The following is a 12,421-nucleotide window of genomic DNA, read 5'->3' on the forward strand; positions in this document are numbered from 1 at the left end:
GACCATGTTCTTAGATTGGAGGGGTTAGCACTGTTAAAATGACCATATTACCCAAGGCAATCTACAGATTCAATGCAGTACCCATCCAATTCCAATGGCATTTTCCACAGAACTTTGGCACTGTTGAGCGCTCCCTCCCCTTTGAAACTCATCCTAGAATTTCCATGCCTAATCTCCTTCCTAGTTTCGACCCTCTCTCTCCAGCAATTCCTTCTCCCTTTTGTAGATTCTTCTTCCTTCAGCTTTTAAAGGCTCATGTTCTCTGTGGCTCCATTATTAAGTCTTGTCTCACTCTACAAGATCCTTCTTGGCACCATCATCCACTTCCACGACTTCAATTACCACTTTTAAAAGAACGTCTCCCAATACATAGTGCTGGGCCAGAGCTGTCCTGCTGTTTCTCTCCCTCTAGCATCAGATGTCATCACAGTGACTTCTGTCTAGTGAGTTAGGCACTCAATAAATGTGTGTTAAATTTAAAAAGTTCTCAGCTGCCTGAATAATTTGAACTATAATTCAAAGACCAGTTTCAGTGTTGGAGATTATGCACAATTTGATAAAAACTCCTAACAAGTTTCTTGAAACCAGGAAATGGTAGCACAAATGAAGTATCACCTTAGAAAAGCTGCAACCCAGGACTTCCCTAGTGGTTCAGTGGTTAAGAATCTGCATGCCAATGCAGGGGGCATGGATTCGATCCCTGGTCTGGGAAGATTCCACATGCCACAGAGCAACTAAGCCTGTGTGCCACAACTATGGAGCCCACGCGCCTAGAGCCCGTGTTCTGCAGCAAGAGAAGCCACTGCACTGAGAAGCCTACACGCCACGATGAAGAGTAGCCCCACTTGCCACAACTAGAGAAAGAATGCTCACAGCAACGAAGACCCAGCACAGCCAAAAATAAATAAAATTTTTTAAAAAATGAAAAGCTTAAACCCACATCAATTACAGATTTTTAAAAAATTGACATGTATGCTCAAAAGTTTAAAACTACAAAATACCACATGGGTAGGAGGAAAACTAAGCTATAATTGTTCCAGACAAAAGGCTTATTCATTTTCAAAATGACTCTCTGCTGTTCCTCAATCTGGCCTCCTTTTATAGAACTGATTTGCTATAACTCTGGATCCCTGTGTTCATTTTCCTAAGACCTCTCCAGCCGTCTTTGGGTCTTACTATCCAAGTTAAAATAAAATTTTATTAATTCCAATTTATCAGCTCTCCCAACATGTGAAGCATTAAACACAATCAGGCATCAATATTTATTAACACAAGACAAAGGAAACACATTCAATGAGTTAATAGAACACTGTCCAGCCAGATGTTAAATTTAAAAATGTATATCTAGTCTAATTTCAAATAAATAAAAAAAAAAACTTTATACATAATTACACAGTACTATAATTTGAATCTGACACTGGTAAATATCTTGACAAAAAATAAACAGAACAGCATTTAGGACTAAAAAATTATTCTTATATCTTTACACTCTCTTCCTCTGGACAAATAACATGGCCCATCTACATATACCTAAACCAGAAATGTTGTATGAATGATAAAGAAAAGGCCTATTGTGTATTTGGAGTACTGCAGCTTGCTCCAAATACTCTTACATGAAAGCAGACAGCAAAAACAACTCTAAGGCATAGATCATGTTGGAGTTTGAGGGTGAGGTGATAACTCCTCATTGCTTTAGTCTAAAGATTCCTGGATATTCAAGGAAAGTTAATTTATTTGGCCAAGATATTGAGCACCATGCCTGGGGCAGAGACCTTAAGACAACAATAACAACAAAAAACCTAAGGCCTCAGGCCCTCTGTTGATTCAACAAAAGCATTAAGCAAGCATTGCCCAGGGACTAACATCAAATAGACGACCAATAGACAGGCGATGGTCCCTCCACAGCCTGAGGCAGCACAACTTCAGGAGGACCTGATACAGGGGAGACAGGGGCAGGAAGGAAATGAGCTTCACTGGTGGCTTCACTGATGCCCTTAGCATGCTGGTCATCCCCAGGGTCTCATTAATGCAGGAGATGGTATTTGTCCTGAGGCAGCCCCTCCCTGATCTACCCTCCTTACTTTGGCTGAGAGGCAGAGAGGTTCAAAAACTTTCAGATGAATAGGTTCTCTCTTATTTGAAATGAGGGTTTGCTATTCATTTAGGTCCCCCTCCCCCCGACCCAGGCATGAAAAGCTAGACAGAATGTGTCCCCAAGTTTTGGCAAGGCCTTTGGGGCCTGTCTTAAGAGCCAGTTCTACCATAAAGGTTCTGCTTTAACATGGCAAGACTAAGAGCATTGTGTCATCAAGAGAGTTTTCTTACCAAGTCTGCAACAGACTAGGCATTGGATCTGCAGATGATCCCACAAACACATCTAAATTAACGACTAGACTCTCTTCCCCTTCCAGAGGAAACTTTTCCCCAAAGACACATCTTAGCTTTCTTTTCCACTAGCTTATTCTGGCTTTGGGGGATAGGCAAAAGATAAAGCAGCCACAGGGCAGAAAGCAAAAAGATAACAATAAACCAGCGGCCTGAGGAACTACCAAACTAGATAATCAGCCCCTAAATAACCAGGAATTGGGCATACTATGAGATTAACGGAATATTTCATTTGAAGGAATGAGTATAGACCCTCACTGTCCAGTATGGTAGCCAATAGCCACTCGTGGCTACTGAGAACTTGAAACATGGCTAGTCTCGAATTGAGATGTGTTTAATACACACTAGATTTCAAAGATATAATATGAAAAAAAAGTTAAATCTCTCATTAATTAATAATTTTTTATATTGATCCCACATTGTAATGATAGTACTTTTGATATACTGTGCTAATAATATATTAAAATCAACTTCACCTGTTTCTTTTTACTTTTTAAAATGTGGTTACTAGAAACTTCAAAATGACAGACATAGCTCACATTTCATTTCTAGCAGACACCCTACCCTGTGCAGTAAGAATTCTGAAAGCAACCTATAGGACAGACTCTGTCTTTTATATCTTTTTCTTAGAACTTGTGGATCACGGAGATAGGAGATCCTCAGGATCCCTTGCTTTGATTAGTGACTCATTAAAAACTCTTTTTAAGAAAGTTACTTTCCAAATAAGCAGGCTGTTTTCTCTGCAGACCAAACCATTGCTAACTGGGTCTGGGACGTCTAACCCCAATACAAGTGCTTTTTCCCTGTACATCCTAGAACCTTTCCCATCGTGTATAATGGAACGTCATCCAAAATGCTGAAAAGAGATCTGGAACTGGAAAATGTCAAGGTCTTCCCTCTGTGGAGAATGAGTTTGGAGGAAAAGAGGATTATGTAAAAGGAAGTCAATAAAGTGGCTCTGAGTCATGAGCCTGTGTAAGGGCAGCCCCCAGGAGTGCTGCCGTGGCAAAGGGTCTGGTCTTTCCATTATAAACCTTATTTTCAGGGTAATTACAAGTCTTAAAAATTGTTTAAAAACATATTTAGTTTACATGATGTTACAGTGGGGTAAATAATATGTATTATTAAAATAGTCTAAATAAATATTTACACAATAGATCAGAGTGGGTCAAAGAGAACCATTCTGATTTAACAAGTTAACTCTGTTCACTTTGAGTTTTTTTTAATTTTTAAAAATATTTCTGTAAGAAAAAAAATAATAAAATTCAACTATATTCAAATACATGAAGTATCAGACCAAAGAAAGGAAACCGAGCCAGAGGCCACACTCAGTCCCAGGCTCCATCTGCTCGGCCTGGGCACCACAGTTATTTCAGAAGGGTTTCTTGCATACATTAGACTTCCCCTATTTCAGCATAAGCCTGGCTGTTTTGGCAACCCAAATCGGTCAGTTCTGAGACGTGGAGTTGTGAGGCCTTAATGCCTTCGCGTGACTGTCGATCCCACTGTCTTCCCAGCCTACGCTCTTGTTCTTAAATCCCTGCCCTCGTGAACTGGAAGCACAGGGGATGCTCTTCAGTTCTCAGAAAAGAGAAGCTATCTGTATAACTGCAGACACAGTATACAATGGGCCTGGAAAAGAGGAAATTCTAAATTCTTGTGTAGTCACTCTACATGTGAAAGACTGTTTCAACACTGGGGGCCAGAGTGAGTTACTGTGGTTCCTTAGAACTGGGTGGGATCTAACGAATCTTAGCTTTTCCTAACATTTGATTTTTCAACTGAGATTTTTCAGTTTGTAGAAACAGGCTGAATTCTTAAAAGCTTAAGCTGATTCTGGGAATGCAAGCCTAAAAAACAAACATAGGCAGCTTCAGTTTATAAAATATACCAGCCAACAGAGACATAGTACAATGTGCAGCAAAACCTGCAAACGATTTGCACTTTGTAGTCACCTATTCAATTACACTGCACCCAGAGAACACCGAGATTCTCTCTCAGAGCAGCAATGTTTCTACTTTAGTTGTTACAACTATACAAGCCAATTCTTACGTTTTTTAGCTGAATTATGTGTATTCCTATTTACATGTTTAAAACACTGGTCAAAATGTTTTACAGTCAAGAATTATATATATAAAGTAATTCTCATACTCAGTGGGTTATCTGATTTGCTTATGGGTCAACTGAAAGTAAGCCGAGTAGTTCCATGTTAAACCCGCAGTGTCTAACTACGGCAAAATGGCAGATACAGTACAGAGCGGGGGGCTGCGCAACTCAAACTACCCCCTTCGTGTGAATTCATCAAACGCCCTTACAAAATTCTAAAACGGCATTAGATAAAAATACAAGTATCTACAACAGATGAAAAAAATGCAACATGCATGTAATTGCTTTAGTAACGTGCTGCTCACGCTATGTCAAAGCTCGTGACTAACAGATTGTTAACATTTTTTTCATTTGCCACCACAGAATTCCCCTCTCCTGTGTGTCCTGTGATGGCAGGATCCCACAGGATGAGATGAAGGATATAATGTCGCCATCTCAGCTTATTTCACATCAGTCGCAGGTCTCTGGCTCCCATGGTTTTGCAGGACGGTCCCTGCAATCCCAGGAGACTGGTTACATGTTGTAGGCCACATAGATGGGGTCCAGCTGGTCGGCCAGGAAGCTGTCCCGGAGGTGCATCCTCTGCTTCTCTCCTCTGGAGTTGATGGGGATGACGCCTGGGTCCACCACGACCACCACGCCCACAATGAGGTAATGCTCCTCCAGGACCACGTTTGTCACTAAAGGAACCAGATCCAGCGCCTCCTGTTCAGAGCCACACAGTTCCACGACCACCACGAGCAAGTTGGTCCACGTGAACACGGCACTGCAATTTCAGTGGTGCTCAGTTAATGTGGCATCTTTCACAGCGTCTGCCCACCACTTACCCTCACTGCCCCGAGAACTGCCTTCTCACTTGCACCCAACCAGAAGGCTCTGAGCCACATGTGTAATGAGTGGCCTTGCCCCTATGATAACAACTGATTGGTTAGACCATTTAAAATCTCTTGGGCGTCTGAAAGTGGGACTGAAAAGTTGTTAGCTGGTCCCCTGAGCTGAGGATGTGTGGACTGGAAGGTGCTGGTGTAAAAGGTGTGCAGAGACATACAGGGAATGGCTTTTCAGGGAGGAGAGAAAGAACGGAGGGGATGCCCACCGGCTCTAGAAAGCGAGGAGATGGTGGTCCCCGACGGCCTTTCCACCTGTTTCTACCTTTCTTGAGATTTCAGAGCTGTTTAGACTTCTAGGAGCCTCTGAGATAACCAATGAGGTGTGCTTTCTATGACCTCTATTTTGCTTAAAAGTTGTTTTGAAGAGAATTCTTGATATTTGCAACACAACAGCTTTGACTAAGATTGCTATCTGTAATCTAATACCAAACAGGAAGGGAGTCAGCTGGCCTCTGAGCTCAGCGCCCCACTCAAGTGTCTGTCCCGTCGCGCCATAAGGCACAAAGTCGCATTTCGTTCAGTGGGACTGCTGGGTTGGAAGGTATGAACTGACTTGTGTTGTGCAGTGTTGAGCTGCTTTAAAAATAGATTCCAATCATTAAGAAAAATGTACACAATATTTGGTTGCATCAAAAGTCAAATGCTTAAAATTAGGGGGTAACCATGGCACCCAACTTTTCTGCACTGTTCTTAAACTTCCTTGTTCAGGTCTGAGGAGAGACTGACAAAAGCAAGACAAAAATTTGGAAAGCACGAACAAACCACTAAAAGAACCGTGGCTACTTTGCATGAATTTAAAAAAAAAACAAACCTGAGGAAGGACACACCAACTAAAATATGAATAAAAAGAAACTGGGTGGTTTCTGTGTTGTCAAGAATCCAGGACGAAAGCCAACAGTTAAAAATGACAGAATTTCAATTTTAAGCAATTTTTAGTCAGCATGAGGTTGGATGGTTCTTTATCAGGGATAATGAAGGGGGAATTCCTGCCCAGACAGGAAACCTGGACCAGATAATGATAATAATCCTTTTCATCTGCTGACCAGTTGATAGAGTATGAAGCACACTCTCACTTGATCCTCCTGATCAGGAAAGCAGCCACCATGGCAGCGCTGGGCCTTCCAGATGGGTCTTTTGACCCAAAAGTCATGGTTCTTCCCATTAGCCCCACCAACTTTCTAGAGGTGGATGATCAGTTAGGTCGCTTCCAGTGGTAAGATCCTGTCATTAAAAGGACTCGGCCCCAGAGTGGGTGCACAGAGCCCATCTCCACAGCTTGCTCCCCTGGGGTTCCACATCTGTAGGTGTCTCTGGTATAGCTAGATGACTAAAGATCAACTTCAACTTATTGCAGCTGAGGAGAGACCTACTCTGTGCAGAGGACTTACCATTCAGCAATGCTCCTGTGGATCCGAGACACTGAGGTCTCAATGTCGATGGGGTGGTACCGCAGGCCTCGCAGCTCCAGGGTCTCGTCCAGAGCACCCACCACATATAAGGCATCATGACGCTCTGATGGGGAGAGAAAGAGAAACTTAGTGTATCAGATGTGTGGGTGTGACATATCACTGGAGTTAAGAGCCCAGAGTTCAGACTGCCACCACATCACTTGGTGCCACTGCTCACCAGCTGTGTAACCTGGAGCGATTAAGTCTCTGATCCTGCTTCCCCTCCGTGAAACAGGGTAATAATAAATGGCTGCTATGAGGATTAAATTCACAAAAGGGAGTTAGTATTATGATGCTTGGTTCATTGTAAGTGCTGAAGAATATTTGCTGTTGTTCAGTTACTAGGTTATGTCTGACTCTTTGCAATCCCATAAACTGCAGCACGCCAGGCTTCCCTGTCCTTCACTATCTCCAGGAGTTTGCTCAAACTCCCGTCCATTGAATCAGTGATACCATCCAACCATCTCATCATCTGTCGCCCCCTTCTCCTGCCTTCAATCTTTCCCAGCACCAGGGTCTTTTCCAGTGAGTCAGTTCTTCCCATCAGATAGCCGAAGTATTATAGCTTCAGCATCAGTCCTTCCAATAAATATTCAGGGTTGATTTCCTTTAGGACTGACTGGGTTGATCTCCTTGCTGTCCAAGGAACTCTCAAGAGCCTTCTCCAGCATCACAATTCGAAAGCATCAATTCTTCAGTGCTCAGTCTTCTTTATGGTCCAACTCTCACATCTGTACATGACTACTGGAAAAATCATAGCGCTGACTAGGCAGACCTTTGTCAGCGAAGTGCTATTTCTGCTTTTAAATACATTGTCTAGGTTTGTCATAGCTTTTCTTCCAAGGAGCAAGAATCTTTTAATTTCTTGGCCACAGTCACTGTCCACAGTGATTTTGAAGAATATTAGCTCTTGTTATTCTTATTACTACCATGTGCCAGGAACTGTGCCCAGTGTGGGGAGTAAAGATGACAAAATACAACACCTGCTCTAGAGATACTTGCCGTCTAGTGGGGCAAACACACACAACGGGTGTCCCATGGGCGGACAGCAGATGGAACGTGGCAAACCCAGTAACTTGAATGTGGATGAGGGGCAAGGGGAACAGAGGACACCACCTTCCCCTCCCCCGACTGCCCCCAAGCTCAGCTCAAGGGTTCAGAGAAGGAAAAGCTAAAGCCACCTGAGCTTTTAAGGATAAACAGGAATTAGCCAGATGATGGGTGGGGAAAGAAGGAGAAGGGAGGATCTGAGATGGAAAAGAAATGAACATATGGTCATTGTTTCTAGATGTCGTTAAGGAATCCATGGAGAGACTAGTCCTGGTTATTAACAGGCTTCTGATCCAGCAGGACGTGGCAGAAATTTCACTCCTTTTTTTTTAAAGACTTTATGCACACACTGTACACACAGGCTACCTGGTTTATGTCTAAGAGAAAGAGAATGATTTAGCTAGGTCTACACAATGTTTTGGGCTTTCCAGGTGGCTCAGTAGGATAGAATTCACCTGCCAAAAAGCAGGTTTGATCCCTGGGTCAGGAAGATCCCCTGGAGAAGGCAACGGCAACTCACTCCAGTATTCTTGCCTGGGAAATCTCATGGACAGAGAAGCATGGAAGGCTACAAACCATGGGGTTGGAGTAGCAAAAAGTCAGACACGACTGAGCAATTAAACAGTAGTAACAACAGAATGATGTATTTTCAGGAATAGGAATAGTTCTGAAACATTTAGCAAAACAAAGTGCTAGAAGCTGTGGAGACAGGAGGGTAAGGAAGGCCAGTCACATAGATGAGCTGACGATTATAGTAACAAAAACAACAGAAACACGTAGCTAATGACTAGGGAGTGCTTCCCCTGTGCCAAGTAGTGCTCCAGACACCTGAAGGCGTCATGTAATTTAATCTCACATCACGTCCACAAGACAGGAAATGTCATCACTCCCACTTCCCGGGTAGGAAACTGAGAGACTGACTGAGCGAGCGCTCAAGGCCACACAGCGAATGGCAGAGACAGGCTTCAAAACCAGGACACCCAGCGAGCTGTGCTTCCCCTGCCTGCAGGACGCCTGAGCCTGCTTCCCCGTGAGACACGGAGTGACTGCAGAGCCGGCCAGCAGGGAGCAAATGAGGGGGCGAAGGAGAGATGACCTGGCTCCATCCAGCTGTTCAGTCCGGTGAGTGACGCATCCGTTCTTGACGTGTATGATGCACGCAGTGTAGAGGAGTTTTAAACGGCCATTAATGGTGGCAGGAAGGTTGAAGCCAGGCCTCTTTACCAGGTGGACAGGACTGGGGGCTGCTTACCCCAGAGCCCTGCCAAGCAGTCTTGTGAGCCGCCAAAGGGCCAGAGCGCTTAGCAGGTCAGCTCCTCTGCACTGACTCCTGCTCACAGGGCTTAGGAACAGAGGAACTAAAGATGGGACACCTGTCTCAGGAGCCTGTTGAGGGATGCATAGCCCCACAAGGCTGCTGAGAGGCTGTATCCTCCCAGGGGCATTCACCCATCACCAGGCATGTCTCTACGACTGCCCGGCTGAACTATCCTGAGGTTCAGCTATCCTGATGCTGACACAAGGCCCTGGCGTTTACTTCCTGGGTTCTCTTCATAGGACAAAGTCTTACTGCAAAGGAATATAAAGTCATGGGTGGGTTCTAGAGTTGCAGAGGGGGAATAATTCAACACATACACTCCACAATGCAAAGGCAGGCTGCAGAAGGCCAGCCTGTACTAGGGGCATTTGAAATGCACAGCAGGACAAGGGGGAGGAGCCGGTGAAGGTACCTCCAGTGGCTGCTGTGAGCTCCGTCCGGCGGACAAAACCCAGGTATCCCGTCCGAGCCCAGAGGGTCTGGGCAGCATCCCCAAAGCTGAGGCGGGTGTTGAAGTGGTCAGCTTGCAGAGTCTCACTGTCGTAGATGGTATAATAGCCGCTGGCTGTATGGGGACTGTTCACCCAAATCTACAACAAGAAAAGGGTCACATTTGGCCAGAATCAATTCAGTTCACTTAGCACAGAATATGTTGATTTTCTTAACCTCATTTTTATAGTAACCAAAAAGTTACAACAATGAAAGCAGCTGCTAGTTACTGAATTTACCATGTGCTGAACAGTACTTTATAAACATTACCCCCATCAGTCTTAACACACACGACATGACAATGCCATCTGTACTACCGTCACTCCCATTTCACAAATGAATACTAGAGTGTGTCGCCACTCCCTTCTCCAGGGGATCTTCCCGACCCAGGCATTGAACCTGGGTCTCCTGCATTGCAGGCAGATTCTTTACCATCTGAGCCATCAGGGAAGCCCTTAAGTAATTCACCTAAGATACAGAAACTAAGAGACCCAGATCCAACCTGGAGGCTACGCTGCCTCCTTGGCTCATTTCTCAGCCTCTTTCAGAGTCTCACCAGCGCACTGAGGGATCATTTCTGTGCTTTAAAACTAAGTTAAAAAGCCCACAGGAAAACACTATAGGGTATTTGGATTTACAATTTAAACACAGCAATAGCCAGCAATAGTCATAACACGAGTGTTCGCTGTGTGACAGGCACTGTTCCATGTGTATACAGATACAGATATTAATGCATTTAACTGTCACACAATTATACTAGGTAGGTGGCATTATTATTTACAGTTGAGGAAACTAGGCCCAGAGAGCTTGAGTAACTCGTGCATTAACAAGAAGCTGGTAACCGGCAGAGCCTGGTCATCTGGCTCAGTCACCTGGAGCCCTGCTCCCGGTTAGCTGTGAGATAAGAGCAGTTTTTTTCTCAGAGATTCAGAAGGAAGAAAAATTCAGTCTTTTCAGTGATTTTATAAGGGCTTTCCAGGTGGCACTGGCAGTAAAGAACCTGCCTGCCAAAGCAGAAGACATACGAGATGCAGGTTCAATCCCTGGGTCGGGTAGCTTTCCTGGTGGAGGAAATGGCAACCCATTCGAATATTCCTGCCTGGAGAATCCCACGGAGACAGAGCCTGGCAGGCTACAGTCCATGGGTTGCAAAGAGTCAGACATGAATAAAGCGACTTAGCATGCACAATATTTTTATATTAATACAAAAATGAATATATTTTGCAATAAAATTTGTATAAATCTTATTTTTAAAAATACTTATTTTATTTGGCTGAGTCCAGTCTTAGTTGAGGCAAGTGGGATCTTTAGCTGTGGCATTCTTAGTTGCAGTATGTGGGATCTAGTCCCTGACCAGGGATCCAACCCGTACCCCCTGCACTGGGAGCAAGGAGTCTTAGCCACTGGACCACCAAGGAAGTCCCTGTATAAACTTTAAAAATTCAGTTATTTGTGGCTCCTTTTAGTTCCACTCCTTAATAGATGGGAGCACATGAGTTCATCCATTTTCCTCTTCAGCCAAGGGAAAGTCAGTGGACAAATCTGGGACTAACTCTAGCTTGCGTGCCTCAATCTTCTCTCCATCCTGGTCTCCATCTCCCCTTCTGCCTCATTTCAGTTTTGAGCCTTACAGAGAAAGGTGAAAATTCTCAAACATTCACCATGAGGGAAAAGCTAAACCCACAGCTTCCTGACTTCTAGAATGTGAGCCCTGGGGTCTTTCACTGCTGGCTTTTCCGAATCAAGGGTAGAGTTACACATACCTCTCCCAGGTGAGAGTCTCCAACGGGCCCTTTGGTCTCTGGATTAACAATAACTACTTTCACTCCAGGTAGGATCTAAGAATCAAAGAGAAAACACAAAAGTTGAGTTCCATCAGATCTCATGACCTCTAATAAATGCAGTTTCCACTTCCTCCCTCCAGTGAGGTAAGGGAGTGCACACGGGCCAGAGCTGAGCTGGTACTCACAGGATCGTCCTCAGGGGACAGAAGTATGTATAACAAGATTCTGCCTCAAAACTAAACTGGGGAACCCACCTGTCTGCCATCTCCTCAAAGGTGAGAAACCGCAGACCAGTGGCGGCTCGGCAGGCGAGGGGAGAGACGTCACGTGCCCGCATCTCCCTCGGAGGGAGAAGGAAGCAGCAGGTGCTGGCTGAGGATAGCTTGGGGCTTCTTCAGACACCCATCCTCTGTCCTAAATCTCTCTTTTCCTTGGGTTTCTAGCATCAAGAAGCTCACACATGTAAGACCTCAAGGAAGGAAGAGGAAGGCCATTCCTGCTTGTGTGGGCCAGGAACTGCTCTGAAGTCCCTCAGGTGCTCGCCGCCAGTGGAGGCAGAGAACAGCTGGCAAGATGGCAAGAAGGTCAACCCAACTCCACTTGGAAGAGTTTAAACAGAGGAGTGAAACAGGGATTTCCCCAAGGGGCTGAGCCACGACTGCACAGGTGAGGCTGGGCCCACTGTTTTCTTCCCTATGTTCTCCTTGGCCTTTCAGAATTAGAAGGGATGCTGAGCCATCATTACTCTCTCTTCAAAAGGATGAGAAACTTGATAGTTTATATGGATTGATCTGCTCAACGTGAGTAAACTGTTCAAAACTGCTATGGACTGAAACCTATATGTTGAAATATGACCCTAAAGTGATGGCATTAGGAGGTGGGGCCTTTGGGAGGAGGTCAGGGGTCTGCTCTCATGAATGCAATCCATACCCTTATATACAAGACTCAGAG

General features: G+C 44.6%; 1 protein-coding gene across 5 annotated transcripts in view; it reads right to left on the reverse strand.

Annotated features, from left to right (window-relative positions):
• Positions 1-1,248: 1,248 nt before the first annotated feature.
• DIP2B (DIP2 acetate--CoA ligase B (putative)) overlaps positions 1,249-12,421 on the reverse strand; it is a 231,052-nt gene continuing 219,879 nt past the window's right edge. For all 5 annotated transcript variants that reach the window (XM_086399451.1, XM_086399450.1, XM_086399453.1 and 2 more), the window contains 4 exons: positions 11,450-11,524; positions 9,610-9,787; positions 6,770-6,893; positions 1,249-5,257 (listed from right to left, as the gene is read on the reverse strand). In XM_086399451.1, coding sequence (XP_086255577.1) covers positions 5,005-5,257; positions 6,770-6,893; positions 9,610-9,787; positions 11,450-11,524 — 630 coding nt within the window. In that variant the 3' untranslated portion in view covers positions 1,249-5,004. The remainder of the gene's footprint in view (positions 5,258-6,769; positions 6,894-9,609; positions 9,788-11,449; positions 11,525-12,421) is intronic.

Source organism: Bos grunniens, chromosome 5, assembly GCF_055505025.1.
Source record: "Bos grunniens cultivar Pamir isolate PY7600 chromosome 5, Bosgru_T2T1.0, whole genome shotgun sequence".
In the NCBI taxonomy this organism is placed as follows: Eukaryota; Metazoa; Chordata; class Mammalia; order Artiodactyla; family Bovidae; genus Bos; species Bos grunniens.